The sequence below is a fragment of the Phodopus roborovskii genome, unplaced genomic scaffold (assembly GCF_943737965.1).
Source record: "Phodopus roborovskii unplaced genomic scaffold, PHOROB, whole genome shotgun sequence".
Taxonomy (NCBI): Eukaryota; Metazoa; Chordata; class Mammalia; order Rodentia; family Cricetidae; genus Phodopus; species Phodopus roborovskii.
The window spans coordinates 2,444,077-2,465,759 of NW_026125675.1; the positions used below are offsets into that span (position 1 = coordinate 2,444,077).

A 21,683-nucleotide genomic window follows, 5' to 3' on the forward strand; every position below is an offset into this window, starting at 1 on the left:
TTCCTCCTTCTCTCCTAGTCCCACTATCTTGCTTTCCTATTGGCCAACAGTGATTTATTCATTAACCAATAAGATAAACATATTTACAGAATGACATCTCCCATCAGGTATCCGTAGATTTTCTTCACCTGTGGAAACAAAAACAAAACCTCTTCCCCAACATAAATGTCCTGGTTTCCTTTCAGACATTAACACATCTTTGAAGTATACCAGCTGATTTAATTCTGTAGTTTTTTTTTTTCTACTTGCCAATGTCTTTCTGCAGCTGTTGTTCCTTTTCTCATTAGCTTTCAGAAAATTCAAAGTTAATAAAGCACTGTACAATCTGTTTCTGGGGGGGTCTAATTGAGGATATCCTTCTGTATATGTGTTTCTTTCGTTGGTTGATAAATAAAACACTGTTTGGCCAATAGAGGCAGGAAGACAGGCAGGACTAGGCCACGATAATTCTGGGAAAGGCTCCACAAAGAGACACCATGTAGCTGCAAAAGGAGTAACAGGTCCAGGCATTCTCCGGTAAGCCAAGACCACGTGGAAATACACAGATTTATAGAAAGGGGTTAATAATTAAGACAGAGCTATCCAATAAGAAGCCGTAGCCATTGGCCAACAGTTTTACAATTAATGTAAGTCTTTGTGTGCTTATTTGGGGCTGAAGCTGCAACAGGACCTGATGGGGCAAGAAACTCCAGCAACAGGGGTCTTTATCATTCCTTTCTGTTTATTTAGCATATCCTTTAACTGCTTGCCCTGTAGGATTGTGTGGTATACCTGTAATATGCTTTATATTATAATGAGAAAAAAGGTTTAATTTTCTTAGAGATGTATGCTGGAGCATTTTCTGTCTTTATTTTTGTAGGTATATCCATAATGGCCATAACATCTAGCAACCAGATCAACTTTTTCCAAACTCAAAGCAGTTGCTCATTGAAAACCTGAATAGGTATCAATGGTGTGGTGTACATATTTAATTTTCCAAATTCTACAAAATGGAACATGCCCATTTGCCAGATTTCATTCCTTTGAGTACTCCTTGTGTTACTTCCTGCTGTAGTGGAGTTTGGTTGTATAAAGAACAAGTAGGACATTCCTTATAATATCTCTCTCTACAAAGTGGCCTACAAAGTGAGTTCCAGGACAGCTAGAGCTACACAGAGAAACCCTGTCAAAAAAGTATTCTTTGACAATTTCATACACATTTATAATGTATATGCCCCCTATTGTTCTTTCTTATCCTCCTCTCATCCTTATTGAAGCCCTTCTTCATAACAATTACATCTTTATTTCCATGTCTTTCCTTAGTGCCTCACTGAGTTTAATTAGGATTATGGATGTGGGATTATTTACAGAATTATGAGCAAGTTAACACTGGTTATACTACTGAAGAAAAACAACTCCCTCTTCCTAACAAACATTAACTGCCTCATGAAGAAGAGGGGCCTCATGATATTGTTACATATTTATTATATTGATAAAATTCTAATACCAAAAGTTTCCTGAAGTGGAGGCAGTAGTGAGCCCTGCATGAGAGGGTGCATGTGGTTTTAATTTTCCTCTATTTCTGAAATTGTCTTCCTCTACTTTCTACTAATATAGTTTTTTCAGTGCTGGGGATTAAATCAAGGATCTCACACATTAGGTGAATATTCTTATTTTATAGTAACAAATAACCTGAATTCCAGAACCTCTCCTCCAACAGAAGAAAAAGTCAAAGAAAATCTGGAAACTGAAAACACTCAAATACAGATTAAATGCACAGCTTTATTTTCTTCAGCAACAAACATTTAAGCACCAGACTAAACAAGTGTCTCCTAAGTGCCTGAGAACCAAGTCAGGCAAAAAAATATTAGGTCCCACATTTAACTATCAGCTACTATTTCTGGTATCTTTTCCAGAAAATTGCACTGCTTAGGTGGAAACAGACAAAAGGTCAGGCCTGGATCCCTTTTCGGAGTCAGGCTTAACGAGAAACTGGAGGCCCAAAGCGCTGTATGGTGTTCACCAATAGGGAAAGGTGGTCAAGAAAGTTCATGATGGAAATTCGGAGGAGGCGAGAGTCTTCCGAGATCCAGTGTCTAAGAGTGAGGGAAAAGAATATTAAGTTCAAAATGGTAATTCATTTCCTTTCCTTCTTTCCTTATGTGTTTTTGGAAAGAGAGAATCTCATGATGTAGCCCTGGCTGGCCAAGGACTTTTCTATGTAGCTCTGACTGGCCTGGAATTCTGCTTCCTGTCTCCTACCCTTTCTGGATCTCCCCTCAGTCACCCATTGTACCATACAAGCATCTCCTTAGATGTCACCCTAGTCTCTAAAGAAGTGCAGTCTTGGGTGGAGACTAGTCCAGCCACCTAACCAGAATGCCAGACTTTTTCAGTACTTACACCTTCAGCATGCAGCCGCTCACTTTAAGCTCCTTCTGCAACAGTCCTTGGTGCGGTTCGGCATCAGGAGCTAGGGACCCACAGGCGATTTCTGCCTCCAAAGAGGTCGGGAAAGGCACTGTAAGGGCGCTAGTGGAGACTCAGTAAAGGCACCATGTTGAATCAATTTTGCCTACTTGGCCCTCTAGAACCAAATCATCTGGTCCAAGCTCTCCAGACTACATCTTGTACATTGCTTGGGCAATTCCTGCTCATTTCCCTCTACCCTCCGGTCTCCCTCGCCTGTCATTTTCTCATGACCAGACCACCCGTGGTTAACATACCTCAATCAGCGCGGGATCCCCTTCTCCCTGACGCTCCCCTCCACACACGCACACTCACCTCCAGACTACCCATTCCCCCTCCTAAAGCATCCCTAAATTGGCCCAGTTGGCCCTGTCCGGTAGGATACAATCTATGATGTCGGATTCCCGGCCTTTGAGTTAAAGGAACAGTGTTTTTGCTCGAAACGGAGATTTCCGGTGCTCCTGCAACAGGGTGAGCTCCACTGGGAATAACCACCATTGTGCCTGCATCACCTGGACAGCAGTAGCTAGTCGCGGAATCGGCGCCATCTGCAGTGTGGCCTAAACCTGTGCGTGTTGCCTGCATGTCTGCCGCTGCTCCACCCTCTAACCCATCCTCCGCCATCGCTACAGCCCAGAGCCCGCCTTATCCTCCGGAAGCTCCGCCCTCGCTCAGGCTGCCAATCCCACATGCACCTGCGCGAATGGGCTGGTGACAAAGTTGCTAAAGTGGGTCAGTCCCCACCTGGAGGCCTTAGCCTCCAAAGTACAGCACCACGTCCAACTTTCCTTTCTGTTTCTTAAAAGGGAGCTAAGGAGCCTGGCGGTGGTGGCAGACGCCTTTAGTCCCAGCACTCACACTCGGGAGTCAGTGGTAGGCGAATCTCTGTGAATTCGAGGCCAGCCTGTGGTCTACAGAGCCACCCTGTCACGAAAAAAAAAAAAAAAAAAAAGGAAAGGGATGGAAGGTGATGTTTACCCCAAAACAAAACAAAGCAAAAGCCGCAAAATACTATAAAATCAAACAAATTGGCCTGGCGTGGTATTGCATTGAAATCCCGCATTTAGGATAATGATTCTCAACTTGGGGGGTGGGATGGGGTAGAACGACCCTTTCACGGAGGTTTCACATCAGATATTCTGCATATCCGATAATTACATTGTGACTCATAACTAGCAAAATTACAGTTATGGAGTAGGAATGAAAATAATCTTATGGTTTGGTGTCATGTGCATTGATTGGTGTTTTGTTGGCATGCATGTCTGTGTGAGGATGTCAGATCCCCAGGAAGTGGAGTAACAGACAGTTGTAAACAGCCATGTACGTGCTCTGGAAGAGCAGCCAATGCTCTTAACTGCTGAGCCACATCTCAGCCCCAGGAATAGTTCTTTGTTTAATTTGGAGGTCAGCCTGGTCTACATAACAACTTCAAGGCCACCCAGACCTACACTGACTCAAAATCAACAACAACAAAAAAACACAAAACAAACAAATAAAATATGACTTTGAGCTATATCAACAAGTCCATTTAGGGTACCCTCTAAAATAGGTCCTGCATCTGTGTTTTTGCCTCCTTTACTGCCAGTCACTTTAAAAAAAAAAAAAAGATTTACTTTGTTTTTCCAGACAAGGTCTCTTAGCTGGATGTGAAGGCACATGCCTTTAATCCCAGCACTTTGGAGGCAGACAAAAACAGATCTCTCTGATTTTGAGGCCAGCCTGGTCTACAAACTAATTTCCAGGACAGCTATAGAGTGAAACCCTGGAGAGAGAGAGACAGTGAGAGAGATGAGAGAGATAGAGACCAGGCTGTCCTCGAACTCACAGATCCGCCTTTGCTTGCCAAGTGCTGGGATTAAAGGTGAGTGCCACCACCATCTGGTTTAAGATTTATTTTATTTTTATTTTATGTGTATGAGTGTTTTGCCTGTTTTTATATAAGTATGCAGTGCCTGGTGTCCCTGTGGGTACTGGCACTAGGTGATTGTAAGCTTTTATGGGAGTTTTGGGAACTTAACCCAGGTCTTTTTGCAAAAGCAACAAGTCTCTTAATTACTGAACTCTCTGTCCAGCCTCTCTCCTTGAATGACACCTTCAAAAGCTCTGAGGTTGATTTTCTTCTTATCTACAGCTTAGTCGTTACAAAATAGTTTTTTTTTTTTTTTTGAAACATGGTTTCTCTGTGTATCAGCCCTGGATGTCCTAGAACTAGGTCTGTATACCAGGCTGGCCTCAAACTCAAATTCCAGAGATTCATCTGTCTGTGCCTCCCTAGTACTGGGATTAAAGGCCTGTACTACCACCTCCTGGTAAATTTCTTTAAAAATACCTTTCACTTACTCTTTGACAATTTCATACATGTATACAATGTACCTTGATCCTACCCATGCCCAACTCATTCTTCTCACTGTTTAATGTCTAGTATAGATCACATATATGCTTAAAACCCTGTATATTGGAACTGGAGTGATGACTCAATAGTTAAGAGCACAGGCTACTCTTACAAAGGTCCTGGGTTCCATTCTTAGCACTCTCCTAGTGGCTGTCAAAAGTCTGTTATTCCCGTTCTAGAGGATGGTCTCTTCAGGCCTCCACAGGTTCCAGGAACACATATGATACACAGACACACATACAGACCAAACAATCATACACATAAACATTTTTTAAAGTCTTAAAATAAAAAAGGTTGGTTGGATAGAACTCATTTCATACAGCATTTATGTGGCATTTCAAGGTTCTGGTTTCATTCCTATTATCACAATCAACCAATCATCGACCCAACAAACAATCCCTAAAACATTTTCTAATTGCACGTGGAATAAAAACCAAACCCTTTGCAGTAATTTGTAAGAGCCCTGAATGATGTGGCTCCAGTTCCCTCTCTATGGCCCCATGCCTCCTGTCTTGACCCACATTCTGTGTAGTTACTGGGGCCTTCTCTATGCTCCTGAGTGTGGGCTCTGTAGTCATTCTGTTTTATATGGGAGTTTTGCTGCTTCCAATAGCTCTGGGTGGAGTGAATATGGAATCAAAGGATCTCACAGATCAGGAAAGAATGGTTTGAGAGCTCCAGCCACAGCATTTACTGTCACCCACATTTAGGGGTTCTGGGTTGGTCCAATGCTGGTTTCCCAGCTATCAGCCTGGGGGTCCATGAGCTCCCCCCTTGTTCAGGTCAGCTGTCTCTGTGGGTTTCTGTAGCCTGGTCTTGACCCCTTTTCTTATCACTCCTCTGCAACTGGATTTCAGGAGTTCAGCTCAGTGTTTAGCTGTGGGTGTCTGCTTCTGTTTCCATCAGCTACTAGATGAGGGCTCCACGATGGTGGATAAGTTAGTCATCAATCTCATTATCAGGGGAGGGCATTTAAGGCAGCCTTTCCGCTGTTGCTCAGATTGTTAGTTGGGGTCATACTTGTATGTCTTTGGACATGTGTCTAGAGTCAGTTTTCTCTTCAAACCTATAATGGATCCTTCTAATATGGTATCTCTTTTTATCCCTCATGTATTCATCCCCTGACTCAATCTTCCTGATCCCACATGTTCTCCTCTCCTCTCCTTCTCTTTCTCCTAGCTCCCTCTCCACTCACTGCCCCCCCACTCCCAATATGCTCAGGAAGTCTTGTCCCTTCCCCCTTCTGTGAGGGAACTTGTATGAATCTCTTAGGTTCCTCCTTGTAACCTAGTTTCTCTGGCGGTGTGAATTGTAGGCTGGTGATCCTTTGTTCTATGTCTAAAATCCATATATGAGTGAATACATACCATGTTCCTTTTTTTGTGACTGGGTTACCTCACTCAGGATGGTTTCTTCAAGTTCCATCCATTTGCCTGCAAATTTCAAGATTGCATTTTTTTCCCCCACTGGGTAGTATTCCATTGTGTAAATGTGCCACATCTTCTTTATCCATTCTTCAGTTGAGGGGCATCTAGGTTGCTTTCAGGTTCTTGCTATTACAAATAATGCTGCTATGAACATAGTTGAAGAGATGTCTTTGTTGCATGGATGTGGAACATTTGGGTATATTCCTAAGAGGGGGATTGCCAGGTACTGTGGTAGACTGATTCCTATTTTCCCGAGGAACCTCCATACTGATTTCCAAAAAGGCTGTTGTACATTTTGTACTCCCACCAGCAGTGGAGGAGTGTTCCCCTGTCTCCACATCCTCTCCAGCATAAGCTGACATTGGTGTTTCTAATTTTACCCATTCTGACAGGAGAAAGATGGTATCTCAGAGTTGCATTGATTTGCATTTCCCTGGTGGCTAAGGATGTTGAGCACTTTCTTAAGTGTTTTTCAGCCTTTTTGATTTCCTCTATTGAGAATTCTCTATTCAGTCTGTACCCCACTTTTTAATAGGGTTTTTGGTGTTTTGTTGACTAGTTTCTTGAGTTCTTTGTGTATTTTGGAGATCATCCCTCTGTCAGATGTGGGATTGGTAAAGATCTTTTTTCCATTCTGTGGATTGCCGTTTGGTCTTATCGACTGTGTCCTTTGCCTTACAGAAGCTTCTCAGTTTGAGGAGGTCCCATTTATTAATTGTTGATCTCAGTGCCTGTACTACTGGTGTTATGTTCAGGAAGCAGTCTCCTGTAACAATTTGTTCAAGGGTACCTCCCACTTTCTCTTCTAAGAGGTTCAGTGTGACTGGATTTATGTTGAAGTCTTTGATCCATTTGGACTTGAGTTTTGTGCATGGCGATAGACATGGGTCTATCTGCAGTCTTCTACACACCCTCATACAATTGTGCCAGCACCATTTGTTGAAGATGCTTTCCTCTACCCATTGTGTACTTTTAGCTGTTTTGTCAAAAAAACAAGTGTTCGTAGGTGTATGGGTTAACATCAGGATTTTCTATTGGATTCCATTGGTCTACCTGTCTATTTTTGTGCCAATGCCAAGCTGTTTTCAGGACTATAGCACTATAGTAGAGCTTGAAGTCAGGGATGGTGATGCCTCCTGAAGTCCCTTTATTGTACAGGGATGTTTAGGATATCTTGGTTCTTTTGTTTATCCATACAAAGTATATAAAGTTGAGTATTATCCTTTTAAGGTCAGTGAAGAATTGTGGTGGGATTTTAATGGGGATTGCACTGAATCTATAGATTGCTTTTGGCAAGACTGCCATTTTTACTATGTGGATCCCACCTATCCAAGAACACAGGAGATCTTTCCATTTTCTGGTATCTTTAATTGCTTTATTTAGAGACACAAAGTTCTTGTTATATAGGTCTTTCACTTGTTTGGTTAGTGTTATCCCAAGATACTTTATGTTGTTTGTGGCTATTTTAAAGTGTGATGTTTCTCTGATTTCTTTCTCAGCCCCTTTATTGTCTGTACATAGTATGCTATTGATTTTTTTTAAGTTAATCTTGTATCCTGCTAATTTGCTGAAGGTGTTTATCAGCTGTAGGAGTTCCCTGGTAGAATTTTTTTGGGTCACTTTTGTAAACTATCATATCATCTGCAAATAGAGACAGTTTGAATTCTTCCTTTCCAATTTGGATCCCCTTGATGTCCTTTTGTTGTCTTATTGCTCTAGCTAGAACTTCAAGTACAATATTGAAGAGATATGGAGAGAGAGGGCAGCCTTGTCTTGTTCCTGACTTTAGAGGAATTGCCTTAAGTTTCTCTACATTCAGTTTGATGTTGGCTGTTGGTTTACTTTATATTGCTTTTATTATGTTTAGGTATGTTCCTGTTGTCCCTGATCTCTCCAAGTTTGTTTATATGATGGATCACATTGATAGATCTTCATATCTAGACCCTCCCCCCCCCCCCCCGCATCCCTGGGATGAAGCCTACTTGGTCACGTTGGATGATTTCTCTGATGTGTTCTTGGATTTGATTTGCCAGCATTTTACTGAGTATTTTTGCCTGAATGTTCATGAGGGTATTGGTGTGTAGTTCTCTTTCTTAGTTGTGTCTTCCTTTCCTTTTTATTTTGGAAGTAGTGAAAGCCTCAACATCATTTGCATCTGAATGTGTTCTTCTATAGTATGACTTGGCTTTACTGAACAAAGTTTTAGATTTATATTTGTGTTTTGAAGGCCTACGTTTTCTATGACCTTTCAAGGTTCTATCAGAAAACCCATTTTCTTCATCTCCGTGGGTGTTGTTTACAAATGAGTTTCGAATTTTAATAATTCAATTCTGACTATCATCTGAGATGACATAAATCTCATCAGAATAGCCCTTTTGTGTGAAAATTGTACCAAGGGGTTCCTAATAGTTATCTGAAGAATCCCTATCTTCAAGGTGTGCCAAAGGCACCCAAGAAGGTTACTTTCTTGGATTTTTACCAATAGCTGCTTCACTTGTTTTTAAAAGGTTTGTATCCAGTTTTTTCACATTTGTTTTGTACAACTCATTTAGGTTTAACAGGTGGAGGCACTTTATGGTTACATTCATGATCCTGACAGTTTGGGGTGCTATGAACAGGATACTCATTTCCTTCTAAATCTAACCTGTATCTGGAATGGTCACTGGGTGTTGGAAGCAACTGTACATCATTCCCAGTTGGACTATAAAGAGGTGGTGCTTCGGTGTCATCATCTGAATCAGGGTAGTTGTTACAAGGAAAACAGTCTCTTGGAGATGGGAGAAAAACGTCTTTACTTTGATGGGTGGGTTCCCTTGTATTGTCAGACAAATAGGAATTTTGTATCCTATTTTTTCTCTAGGACATCACTGAAAAACAGAGTAAAGTTCTCAGTTTGCTGATGATATTAAGATAAAGAATATAATGTTGTAAATTTAGCAGTCATCTCAGATGCAATGTGCTCTCCTTCAGTCATTAACTTCTTGATAGCCTCATTTTCAAAAAAAAAATCTGCTTGACTGTCAGTAACTGCCACTAGTTGTACAGGAATGATATCTTGAACTTCTGACAAAAATGCATGAAGCATTCCCATTTATGCTTTCCATTTTTCAGAATAAACTAATATATACCCACAAATCAGTTCATCTTTTCTTACTACAATTGAGGAGTTGTATGACAATATTATGACTTGTATTCCCTCCTTTTTTCACCAATAATTTTGAAATCATTAAGGAATTATTCTGTCCAGCTTGATCAGAACTACAAGAATGAGAATCTAGGAAGGGTGAAAGAATAAGATCCACACTAGCCGGGTGTTGGTGGCACATGCCTTTAATCCCAGCAGATCTCTGTGAGTTCAAGGCCAGCCTGGTCTACAGAGCTAGTTCCAGGACAGGCTCCAAAACAATACAGAGAAACCCTGTCTTGAAAAAAAAAGATCCACACTAAATGGATCATCACACATGATACACATGACAATTCTCAAGTCAACTCCTGACACATGTTTATTGATAGGAACTGGGCTCACCCCATCTAAATTGTGTTTAAGTGATTCCAATACTCCTCTTAGAACTTGCTTTGTGATTCATTAAATTTACGAGGATACATACCAGTAGGTATATCTACAAAAGGACACTGCAATTTGTTGGCCAACTGCTGTCCTTGGTATCTAACAATTGGTAGACTTTTACTAATGGAGTCCCTCTGATTTGCAAGAATTAATGTAAATAGAAGATTAGCCATATATTTATCTTTTCTGATCTGAGAAGCTTCAGTTCTTAATTCCCTCTTTCCACTTCAGTCCACCTGAAGCCACACTGAAAGGGTTGTGGCCACTGTTACAGGTTCACAGACCAGACGCCTACAATCCTCAGTACTTTGTGCATGCTTGTTCTATTAGTAAGAATATTCCTGAACTTTCTTATGGCTTGTTTATCAACATTAGATTTTACTTCCAATGTTACCTCCTAAAAACTAGACAGAGAAATGCTGGCACTAACAGACATTATAAGTGGACCTAACAGATATCTACAGAACATTTCACCCAACCACAAAGGAAACACCTTCTTCTCTGCACCTCACAGAACTTTCTCCAAAGTTGACCACATACCGGGTCACAAAGTAAGTCTCAATAGATGCAAGAAAATTAAAATAACTCCCTTCAGCCTATCAGGTCACAATGGGCTAAAGCCAGATATCATCAACAGAAACAACAGAAAGCCTACAAATTCATGGAAATTGAATAACTCTACTGAATGAAAAAATGGGTCAGTTTCAGAAAATAAGGACTTTCTAGAATTAAATGATAATGAATATACATTATAAACAAATTTATGGGAAACAATGAAAGTGTATTAAGAGGAAAGTTCATAGCACCAAGTGCCTACATAAAAAAAATTGAGATCCAAAAGGAGTAGAATGCAAGAAATAAAGTTAGGACTGAAATCAATAAAACAGAAACAAACAAAAAATAAAAAAAATCAATGAAACAAAGAGTTGGTTCTTTTAGAAAATGAATAAGATAGACAAACCCTTATCAAATCAACTAAAAGGCAGAGAAAGACTATTCAAATTAACAAACTTAGAAATGAAAAGAGGGACATAACAACAGATACCAAGGAACTCAAGAGAATCATAAGGACATAATTTAAAAACCTGTACTCCATAAAATTGGAAAAATCTAAAAGAAATGGCTGTTTTTTCTATAGGTACCATTTACTGTGTTGTGGGATATTCACCAGAGAAGACTGCTCAGACATGGGTTTAAGACAATAGAAAGTCTTTATTAGTCGGTTGTCATCTACACTGAGTTTTTGGGATCCCAGTGTAGCCTCAAGCTTTTCTCAGGATCAGGTTTTAAGCACAAAAAATGTTCTGGGTTGATATATGTCAGTTAACAAGAACAGTTAGCCAGAAGAGGAACTGCAGAAACTAAAAAGCAGAGTTTTACAGCCTGAATGTCATATCTATCAAGGAAGTTAGTTGTGCTAAGGTCTCAGGACCTACTAAGCTCTGGGGCCCTGTTATATTAACAAAGTTAAATGAAGATTAGATAAGCAATTTAAACATACCTATAACCTTTAGTGAAATAGAAGTAGTCATTAAAAGGCTCCCAATTAAAAAAAAAAAAGAAAAGAAAAAAGCTCAGGGCCAGACATTTTTAGTGCAGAATTCTAGCAGACTTTCAAAGAGGAATCAACTCCAGTATTCCTCAAGTCATTCCATAAAACAGAAACAAAGGACACTGTTCAATTCATCTCATGAAGCCACAGTTATCCTGATATCCAAACAACATAAAGACCCAACAAAGAAAGAGAATTACAGACTGAATTCTGTTATGAACATACATGCAAAAATACTCAATAAAACACTTACAAACTGAATGCAAGAACACATCAAAAAGATCATCTACCATGATCCAGTAGGCTTCATCTGAGAGATGATCAGTGGTTCAACATATGTAAATCTGTCAATATATGCACCATATAAACAAATTGAAAGAAAAAATCCCACAGTATCATCTCATCAGCTGCAAAAAAAAAAAAAAAAAAAAAAAAAAAAAAAAAAAAACCTTTTGGCAAGATTCAACACCCCTTTATGTTAAAAGTCCAGGAGAGATTAGGGATGCAAGGAACCTACCTCAATATAATAAAATCAATATATAGCAAACCAACAGCCAACATCAAATTAAATAGAAACTCAAAGCACAGAATAGAATCAGGAAGAAAACAAGGTTGTCCACTGTCTTTATACCTATTCTTTTGTTGTTGTTGTTGTCTTTGAAGAAAAACTGAAGAAGCTATCAAAAGATGGCAATATCCCCCATGCCAATGAATTTGTAGGATTAACACAGTAAAAATGGCCACCCTACCAAAAGCAATCTATAAATTCATTGCAATCCCCATCAAAATTCCAACACAAGGCCAGGTGGTGGTGGCATATGCCTTTAATTCCAGCACTTGGAGGCAGAAGCAGATGGACCTCTGTGAGTTTGAACCCTGCCTGGACCACAGCTAGGACTGTTACACACATAAACCCTGTCACAAAAAAAAATTCAATACAATTCTTCACAGATTTTGAAAGGAAAATTCTTAATTTCTTATGGAAACACACACACACAAACACAAACAAAAGAACAACAAAATCCAAAAGAAAACAAATTCATGTCAGGTATAACAATCCTGAACAATAAAAAACTTCTGGAGGTCTCACTATTCCTGGTTTCACACTGTACTACAAAACTATAGTAATAAAAACAGCATGGTATCAGCATAAAAATAAACACATTGGCCAATGGAAAGAATTGAAGACCTATACATTAATCCACATTATCTGTGGACACCTCTTTTTTTTTTTTTTAATAAAGAACCCTGAAGTACACACTGGCAAAAATACAGCATTTTTGACACATGGGGGAGGGCCTAGGCCCTGCCCTAAATGATGTGACAGATTTTGAAAATCCTCCATGGAAGGCCTCACTCTTCCTGGGGGGCAGAAAGGGGATGGAATGGAGGTTGGTGGGGGGGAACACGAAAGGACAAGAGTGTGAGAAGATTGACATGTAAAACAAGCTTGTTTCAAGTTTAATTAAAAAAAGGAAAAAAATACAGCATTTTCTACAAATGCTGCTGGTCAAACTGGATGTCTCCATGTAGAAGAATGCAAATAGATCCGTACTTATCACCCTGAACATACTCAATTCCAAATGGATCGAAGACCTCAACACAAAACCAAATACCCTGAATCTGATAGAAGAGAAAGTATGGAATAGACTTGAACTCATTGGCACAGGAGGAGAATTTCTCACAGGTGCTAAGATAAATGGTCAATAATGGGACCTCATGAAACTGGAAAGATTCTGTAAGGCAAAAGACACCATCATTTGGACAAAACAGTAGTGTAAACAATGGAAAAAAGATTTTTAGCAACTCCACATTCAATACAGGACTAATATCCAAAATATATAAGGAATTCAAAAAACTTGTTATCAAAAAAATCAAATAATCCAATAGGGTGTAGATATAAACAGAGAATTCTCAATAGAGGAAACTTGAATGGCTGAGAAACACTTAAATGTTCACCATCTTTAGCCTTCAGGGAAATGCAAATCAAAACTAACTGCTTTGAGGTTCCATCTTACACCTGTCAGAAGGGCTAAGATACATAACATAAGTGACAGTTCATGCTGGAAAGGACATGAAGTAAGGGGAAAACTGGGTATGGTAGCATGCCTGGGATCCAAGTACTTGAGAGGCTGAAATAGAAGGACTGCCATGCGTTTGAGGGATATATAGACAGTGATTCCTGACTAATGAAACAAGGAAGTAAATGACAAAAAAGAAAAAAAGCAGAATGGGAACTGAACACACATAATTACTGTGATAAAATTTTCAGGATGGCTAAACCAGAAACTATTTAAAATGCTTTTCTGTAGAAGATTGAGATAGCTGCTCTCCAGGCTTGTGCAGCAAATGCTTATCCACCTCACTGTAACTTTTCTATTTTTTTAAATTAACTTCTTTTTTAAATAAAGAGTTTCATGTTGGTCACATTGGTCTCTATGTCCTGAGCTGAGATGACCCTTCCACCTTAGTCACTTGATTAGCTAGGACTACAGGTATACACAACACCCAGCTAATTCAGTGCCTTTAAAGTACAGCTTTGTTATGACACTCTCTTGTGGGATATATTCTAAAGATAAAGATAACTGGCTTTCTTATTAGCATATTTAATGTAGATAATGGTCTGGGTGAGGTGAGTGTGAAACTATTTTGGGTATATGTAAAGATAGACTTTATCTGGTAGTACAAATGAGTAAATATATCAATGCTGTCAGAAACTAGAATTTTCACTGTGGAATGAGAGAAGGTGTGAAAGAACTGTGACTCAAGATTATGGCTGAAAGTTTCAGCATGAACTTGTGATTTATATATATATATATATATATATATATATGTGTGTGTGTGTGTGTGTGTGTGTGTGTGTGTGTGTGTGTGTGTATTTTTAAGGTTTGTCTATTAAAGGGGTCTAGAAATAGTGGTACCTCACTCACAGTGAGCATATCCTTCACATAGATCTTGTTTCTAAATACCATTCAATAAACAGACAAACAAATAGCATTCTTCAGTAAAAGGCTCATCCTCAGTCAAGGGTAAGAACGTATACAAGGTGGGCCTAGAGAATATTGTGGTGCTAGAACAAAGTTGTTGTAACAGGGAGGAGGCATAAGGGAATGTCTCAAACTTTCATAGCTCTTTTCCAAAAGGTTCAGTTGGATGATGGATGTTCAAACTGTTCTAAATGTGGTTGTTTTGGGGCTTTTCTTGTGTTATTTTGCCATGTCCATGTAGACATACATGGAATAAATCACAAGTTCATACCAAAAACCCTCTCATTAACTAATCGATCCCCTGTGAATATCCAACTCAATGAGCCTCACCATAAATGCTGAGCTCCTTAATCTGCCCTCCTGTTGGCCTACCAAATATCTCATACCAGCTCCCAGAACATTTCTGTGCTTGGGAGGCCACCTGAGTTGGGACCTTCATTTCTGCTGCGATTGTGATCACATAACATACCTATATCTGGGATTCAGGAAGAGGCTGTCCGGAACTTGTATTGGGCAAGGAGGGAGTAGATTATTGCCACTTGGGTGTTCATGTGGCTCAGCAGGGCACAGTGCCTATAGCAAATGTTCTAATCCCTGATGTGGGTCCTTAGATTTTAGAATTTGTTGGTATATGGAAAGGCATACCAAATTCAGGGCAAATGCAGGATCTGCATCCTGTGGTCACTATTTTCAAAGAGTTCTCATCTTCCTCTTATGGCTCCCTTCCTATTTTTCATACCAGCAGCATTTGTTACCTCTTGTCTTCCCTCTTCTTATCTGCTATCCTTGCCCTGACAGAGCTCCTCAAGGCTTAACACTGAATGAGAAAAGAAATAAAAGGAAAGGAACATGAATGCTACTCCATCTCCAGAACATTCCTGGGTATAGCAGCATGTTTACAAGAGCTCAAGGATAAAGCTATGCCTGGGTTTAAGTTGTTCCTCATCCACTTTCTACATCTGGCAGTCAGATGAGAATGAAATGACAAGAGTGCTCTGCAAAGAAAAGGTTCATTAACAATACAATAGCTGACTATCAAAAGGAGTCCTCTTCTTGCTTTTCTGGATCAGCTTTTCCATTACAGGGCCCCCAATCCATAGTTTGAAGGCATTTCACTCATCTCCATGTCCAATCTCATCTCCCCTGTCCCTGACCTCACACATACAGCTACCCAAGCATCCCAAGGCAATCAGATATCATTGGACCCCTTTCACAACTCCTCCTTACACTTGAGTTTTGTTTCAGCCATAGCCCAATTCCTGAAGAACTCTAGTTTCTCCGCTGTATAGGTAGCTACACTGTAACATATGCTAAAAATTCCATTAACTCATCTAAACACAGGCTTCTGGCACCCTGAATTGAGAAGTATTGGTTCAAGGGTCTCATGAACATGTCTACAGTTTGTTTCTTCTGCCTTTAGAAACTTTAAATGCCTTGCATGCAAGTCTAAGAAAACACTCCTTGTCCGAGTCTTTACTCCTTTCCCTTTTACTATCTCCAAGGGGTCATACTCTTTTTGGTTTAGATGTTTCCTTAGTGGAGAGTTGCCATTTTATCCACCAGGACATCCATTTACTTTTCCTCCTTGGTACAGCTCCTATGTGCCCAGGGAAGCAGACCAAGACTATCTGAGTAGGTTTTAACTGATAATCAACAACCCCTTTCCCCATATGCGCAGCCCAAGTGATTACACAGGATTCAGTTCTGAACAATAGAGTATTTATTTGCTGGGGCATCTGAGACAGAAGCTATGCTACAGAAAGTACTCCTTGGTGGCAGCGAATGAAGGGTTTTGATGAAGCTGCAGGCAGCCACCCTTTGATCCTTAGAAATAGTGGTGAGGATGAAGCAGATTCTGGAGAATTCAGAGGGAGGCAGGAAAAAAGCTGGCTGTTTGGTGACAATGTTGTTTCACTGCCAGTATTCCTGGGCTTTTGTAAGCCAGTAAGTTTCCTGTGTTGTTAAACCAATTATTTGAAACCAAAAGCAGCCTAGCTTATTAACAGAGTTAATGTTGGTAAAAAGTCTCACATGCACCTTCAATATTATTTAATTTTCCAACTACATTCCCTGGACTCAAAGTGAACAAGGACATTGGTAAGCTTATTATCTGAGCTGCCAGTCCATATATGTGCTCACAAGCAGGTCCCTGATGTGGTACCCCAGTTCTCAGGGAGAACTAGGTTCTATCAGGTGCTCATCCCCTCAAGCCTCACTTTAGTTGATCATTACATTATGGGGACTCAAGATTTGTCCCACAAAGCCCAAGGCCAATGCAGGAGGCCCTTGGGCAAGAAAGGCCAGTGTAACCCCCACAGCATTCAGAGTGGCTTCCTTGGCAAGAGTGTAGCAGCAGGAGCAGTGTCCTGCAGGCGGCTATCTTCCAGCCTCAACTGCTCCCAAGGGGTCCTCCTCAAAGGAGCTAGTACTTACATGACATTTAGCACCCAGGCATAGGTACAGTGAAAAGAAGAATCACTATCTTCAGCTTACATTTCTATTTCCTCCTCAGCACCCTGAGTTTCTTCTTAAGCAATGAAGGTGTGCAAAGTAAATGCCCCTGTACACAGATGGTGGAGCAAGTATCCATCTCATGCTGTGGGAGAACACTGGGTGAGAAGACCAAGGCAGAGTCCTAGTTGTGACACTGCCTTGTGGAGTCACCTGTTGTCCCTCATGGATTGAGACCAACTTCCAGGAGGAGCCAAGCAGATAGGGTCCCCTAAGAAGAGCTATGTCTCAAAGGCCGAGGATATTCCATCTGTGGCCCATGCTTAGATACCACTTCACTTTTGGCTTCAGTTAGCTTACTGAACACAAGGTGGAACTGCAAGTGGTGACAGCAGATTCCGACCTTGAGCTGGGGAAGGGGGAAGGAAACTTATTCAGGTCAGAGGAGTGGATATCACTGAACAGATTCAATGGCTGGGGACCAAAGTGGCACAGAAACTTGACTCAAGTCATACAACGGACACTGGGGTATCTTTCTGATCCTCCAGCCCCTGACCTTGTTATTCATCAAGAGCACACTGGCTATAGCAGCAGAGGGGCCCTGGATGGCTACCACTTGGCTTCCTATGGAGATTTGCCAAGGGCTATGCCAGACACACTAGAGGGCAGGTGTCAGGGAGTAGTGGCTTCCTGAGGGAGTCCTTTGAGTGTGTATGCTGAGTGGCCTAAATGGGAATGGTAAGGCCCATCCCTCAAAACAGCACACTCTTTCTCCTACAGAGGCACTTCTACGGCTGGCTAGACTTGTACTTTGGCTGTCCCGGGCCATTGCTAGGTGTTTCTACAGTGCAACCTCAACTGTCTTGTGGGAGGCAGAAGAGAATTCAGGCCAAGTACTTTGAGTAATGCCTAGCACCTAGCAAGAGCTGGGTACATACCAGCTATTATTACCACTATGAGCCAAACTGCAACATGAGAACACATTTAATGCAACATGCAGCTGTGGCCTGACCTGGGATTTATCCCCCCAATCCCAGAATGCTATTTGGAGAACCCCTTCTCCATAGATTCAGTTACTTCAGGGTGTAGAAAGCGGCTGGCCAAACGTTCGATGTCATCCAGTGTTAGGCGGCTCAGAGATCTGTCATAATCCTGAGAAGAGAAGACCAGGTGGGTTCAGGGTATGCAAGCAGGAAAGGGTATTTTGTAAGAGGTGGGGGCTGGGGCTAGAAGCATTAAGATTGGAGGTCCAGCATTATTCTTCTCACCCTCTGTAGCTGTTCCAGGACCCTGCTGGCATCTGCTACACTGAAGTGACGGGCCAAGACTTTGGAGATCAGCTGCCAGAGGGGTGGGGGTGGGGAGTCAACCAGTCTGTGGGCAGACCCTTCTTCCAGTAGCACCTTCTCCAAAGGTTTAACGACTAGGTTGAGCTTAGAATTGGGCCCAATGTTGTAATCTGACAGTCGTTTCTCATCTGCCAAAGAGAGATTGGTGGGGTTCCTTCCTCACTGCTGTGGGGGTGGCCAAGAGAGCAATCCTGCCACGGACAGCTATAGTGAAACACTGCAGCATCCGGCTATGGGTTGGTGGGGTGGTGGCGGCTCAGCTACTTTTCCAACGTCCATTGGCAGCTAGTGCCCAAATGTATTACACTGGCCTGTACATCCCGTCCCCCAACTTCCAACTTCCTGTGTGTGGGGATCCCTGGAAGGCTCCTTTCCCTGGTTACCTGCTAGGGCCTTGCCCTTGAACAGCAGACGTTGCTGGCGCACAGGGACGTTCAGCTTATCGGAGACCAGGTGCTTCAGTGTAGACACTAGCTCGTCCTCCGGCACCTGATCCGGCCGAGGTGGAGAGGCAAGGGCTTAGCCCAATTTCCCTGGGCAAGGAAGCCCTCGAGCCCCCTCCTGAGGTAAGCTCTCCTGGCCTCCCCCGCCCGCCATCGGCCCCAGCGGCGGAGTGTGTGAGTGTAGCAGCCTCCAGGGTGACCTTACCTGTAGGCTGCACTCTCGGCCCTGGAGCGCCTTCACAGTCAACTGCATGGTGTCCACAACCGCCTCCACTAGGACCAAACCAAACCCCAACGGTTCCTTGCCGCGCGCCGCCGCCCCGGGCGCGCGCCGGAACCGCCCGCTGCCGCCGGAAGCCGTGAAAGGGGCGCGCCCGCCGCGTGGCTCCCGCCCGGTTCCGCCTCCAAGGCTTTGCGCCTCCCTGAGTCTGGGGTAGAGTCCACCACCCTGAACCCACAAGCCTCCAGAGACTATGGTGCAAGGAAGTAGAGACGTCCCGCCCACTGGGATCAAACTGAGGAACTTGTGCCAGACTTGCTTCATCTAGGAGCTGTGGCTTGAAAGGAAGGGCCAGGATGTCAGCCTCATGCAAGGCCTGGTCTGTGTTAATTCCTACCCTGCTGGTGGACCACATCAGTGCAAACACGTGGTAGTGTCTCACATACAGAAATGATCCAGTCCTACCTGCCTTAGCCCAATGGCTTTCTACTTTTTCCTTTCTAGTCTGGCTGCAAAACATATCCTGGCTGAGGATCTTAAGTAGTGGACCCAGGCCTCTATCTCTTCACTCATTATAGAACAGAGGTCTGCTCTATTGGGGAGGGCTGATAGAGAAAAGCCTTTGCAGATCTGGGTATACAGCTCAAAGGTACATTTGTCTATCATGTGCAAAACAGAGGTAGGAGAGAGTGGGCCCTGTGCATGGTCACCACGCCTGTTCACCATCCTGGCCAATACCAGCCCAGACACATTCTTCCTATCCCCATCTAATAGGCTTCAAGGGACAAAGACTGGAAGGGATCCAAGCTTGCTTTTGTCTTTTATTGAAATATATTTCTAAGTCAGCATGGCCTCTTTGGCACTGAAAGCTGGAAAAAAAGTAAAAAAAAAAAAAAAACAAAAAAAAACAAAAACTGGTTTGTTTGAGTGCATAGTGCATGAGAACTAAAGGCCTTTGGTACAGAAGAACTGTGGGGACAGTGGATGGAGGTTGGGGGCTGGAGTTATAACACTTAATCCAGGATCCTCATGGGACAGGAAGCAAACTGCTGTAGATGAACTGGCCAATAACCAAAGCCAGCATCTCGGAGGTACCACTCAGTGCCACAATGAAGGGGGCCTGAGAGGCATAATCTGCTTGAAGGCGGCGCAGAGACAGCTGCAGCATAGCCAAGGCTAGCAAGCTGTTTTGCACCCCTACCTCAATGCTGACTGTCCGCCGCTGGGCCACTGGCAGTTTCAGGCACATGGCCAGGCTGTAGCCCACCAAGAGGCCAACCAGGGGCACTGTGAAGCCCACCAATATGATGGGTAACCTGACTCCCACTAAGATGAAGACACCCATGTGGTAGGCCAGGAATAGGCCACCCAGGAGAAGTACAAAGCTGAAGGGCTTGATGACCTGTAGCAGCAGCTCTGAGAACTTGGGGAGCTTAGACTTGATCACCACACCTGCTGCTATGGGGATGGCGATGAACAGCAGGGTCCCCAGTATCTTGGAGATGGGCACGTGGAGTGTTTCATGGATGCTGAGAAGGCGGCCATAGATGGCTGATGAGAGTGGCAAGAAACCTGTGGCAGCTACTGTTGAGATGAAAGTCATGGAGATGGCCAGGGTGACATCTCCTCCAAGGAGAAGACTGAAGAGGTAGCTCCCCCCACCGCCAGGTGATGAGCAGGTAATGATGAGGCCCAGAGCCAAGGCCTTGGGTAGCATGAAGACTTTGGCCATTAGGAAAGCATAGAAAGGCATGACCAGAAACTGGCCCAAGAGTCCCAACAGCATAGGTTGGGGGCTCTGTAGGAGCTCCTTCAAAACTTCAAGTTCCACTTTGCACCCAAATGAACACTTGTTGACAAAGATAAGAGGCAGGAGCAGGTAGAGGATTGGGTTCTCTGAGAAGTGGCCCAAGTTGGGGTTGAGTGTAGAAGGGATGTCTTCAGCAGGTGACACCCTGATACAGAAATCTCTCCGTTCTTCAATCAGCAAAGGTGGGGCCTCATGGAGGTCCATGAGCTGGAGGTGGAGTGGGGCCAGCCCAGCAAGACCTGAGTGGATGCTCACCACGAAGCCACCCCCACTGCCCCAGGTTATGGCACTTACATTCTTGATGGCCAGCACCTCTGTGTCCAGGGATATAACCCTCAGTGTAGGGCTGGGGCCTGTTCCATTGGCCTGTCCCAAGTACTGACTAGAGATCACAATGATACCCTCACTCTTTTCAGGGAACTCAAATTCTGTCACTGAGCCATCCCCAATGCTCAAATAGTGACCACCTGTCAGTGGCACAGTGTGGCCTGGAGCAGTGCTGAGGTTGGCAATGGCCATCACTTGGGCCCCCCATGGCAGACTTATGAGTAGCAAGGCAGTCCAGAGCATACCTAGGAGACCTGTACAACCACCCTGAGCTCCCAGGCCAGGCAACTGCTTGGAGCTATTTCTGCTTCTCCTGACCACCATGGCACTTTTCAAAGGATAGTGTTCATAGGCCCCTTGTGTCTTAGAGGAACACCCTTGCTTGTGCTGTTGGAATGTCCTGAGAAGGGTTCATGGGAAGGTCCTAGTCCTGTGTGGTCTTTCTTGATAGCAGGGCTTTCTCTGAAAAGAGAAGGGGCAAAGAAAATGGCTAATGAAGAGGAGAAACTGCAAGCTCAGGAGCATGGGGCTCTCAGAGAATCTTTTACTTCTAGTTTGGTCCTTGAATGTCATTCATCCATCTCATCCTCCAGCACAGCTGCCTCAAGCTTCTCAGCCCTCAAGAGAGATCAGCTACATATAGGAAACCCCACTCAGTGTGCCAATTCTCTGGACTTGCCTACTGTGGTGACCTTACTAAGTACTAGTA

General features: G+C 42.9%; 3 protein-coding genes and 1 pseudogene across 3 annotated transcripts; all 4 read right to left on the reverse strand.

The window, feature by feature from the left end:
• Nucleotides 1-1,741: 1,741 nt before the first annotated feature.
• On the reverse strand, nucleotides 1,742-3,072 carry Lage3 (L antigen family member 3). The gene is made up of 3 exons (XM_051178361.1): nucleotides 2,834-3,072; nucleotides 2,383-2,511; nucleotides 1,742-2,075 (listed from the first exon to the last, which is right to left on the reverse strand). Exons 1-3 carry the CDS (start codon nucleotides 3,070-3,072, stop codon nucleotides 1,961-1,963), a joined length of 483 nt encoding a protein of 160 aa, XP_051034318.1. The 3' UTR covers nucleotides 1,742-1,960.
• Nucleotides 3,073-8,372: 5,300 nt separating this feature from the next.
• Nucleotides 8,373-10,373, reverse strand: LOC127217390 (rho GTPase-activating protein 5-like; annotated as a pseudogene).
• A 5,698-nt stretch (nucleotides 10,374-16,071) lies between these two features.
• Ubl4a (ubiquitin like 4A) lies at nucleotides 16,072-18,982 on the reverse strand. Its single transcript, XM_051178362.1, has 4 exons — nucleotides 18,823-18,982; nucleotides 18,558-18,663; nucleotides 18,094-18,302; nucleotides 16,072-17,977 (listed from the first exon to the last, which is right to left on the reverse strand). The coding sequence occupies exons 1-4, from the start codon at nucleotides 18,868-18,870 to the stop codon at nucleotides 17,867-17,869; spliced, it is 474 nt and encodes a 157-aa protein (XP_051034319.1). The 5' UTR covers nucleotides 18,871-18,982; the 3' UTR covers nucleotides 16,072-17,866.
• A 663-nt stretch (nucleotides 18,983-19,645) lies between these two features.
• Slc10a3 (solute carrier family 10 member 3) lies at nucleotides 19,646-21,377 on the reverse strand. The gene has a single exon (XM_051178339.1). It carries the CDS (start codon nucleotides 21,296-21,298, stop codon nucleotides 19,865-19,867), a length of 1,434 nt encoding a protein of 477 aa, XP_051034296.1. The 5' UTR covers nucleotides 21,299-21,377; the 3' UTR covers nucleotides 19,646-19,864.
• Between the last annotated feature and the right edge of the window lie 306 nt (nucleotides 21,378-21,683).

Excerpts from the sequence above, each read along its gene's own strand:
- Ubl4a (XM_051178362.1), bottom strand. The coding sequence starts at position 18,870 with ATGCAGTTGACTGTGAAGGCGCTCCAGGGCCGAGAGTGCAGCCTACAG. Across the intron at positions 18,664-18,822 it reads GCCGAGAGTGCAGCCTACAG|GTGCCGGAGGACGAGCTAGT; the intron begins GTAAGGTCACCC and ends CGGCCGGATCAG. Across the intron at positions 18,303-18,557 it reads CAAGGGCAAGGCCCTAGCAG|ATGAGAAACGACTGTCAGAT; the intron begins GTAACCAGGGAA and ends TCTCTTTGGCAG.
- Lage3 (XM_051178361.1), bottom strand. The coding sequence starts at position 3,072 with ATGGCGGAGGATGGGTTAGAGGGTGGAGCAGCGGCAGACATGCAGGCA. Across the intron at positions 2,512-2,833 it reads GGAATCCGACATCATAGATT|CGCCCTTACAGTGCCTTTCC; the intron begins GTATCCTACCGG and ends AGTCTCCACTAG. Across the intron at positions 2,076-2,382 it reads AGCGGCTGCATGCTGAAGGT|ACACTGGATCTCGGAAGACT; the intron begins GTAAGTACTGAA and ends CCTCACTCTTAG.
- Slc10a3 (XM_051178339.1), bottom strand. The coding sequence starts at position 21,298 with ATGGTGGTCAGGAGAAGCAGAAATAGCTCCAAGCAGTTGCCTGGCCTG.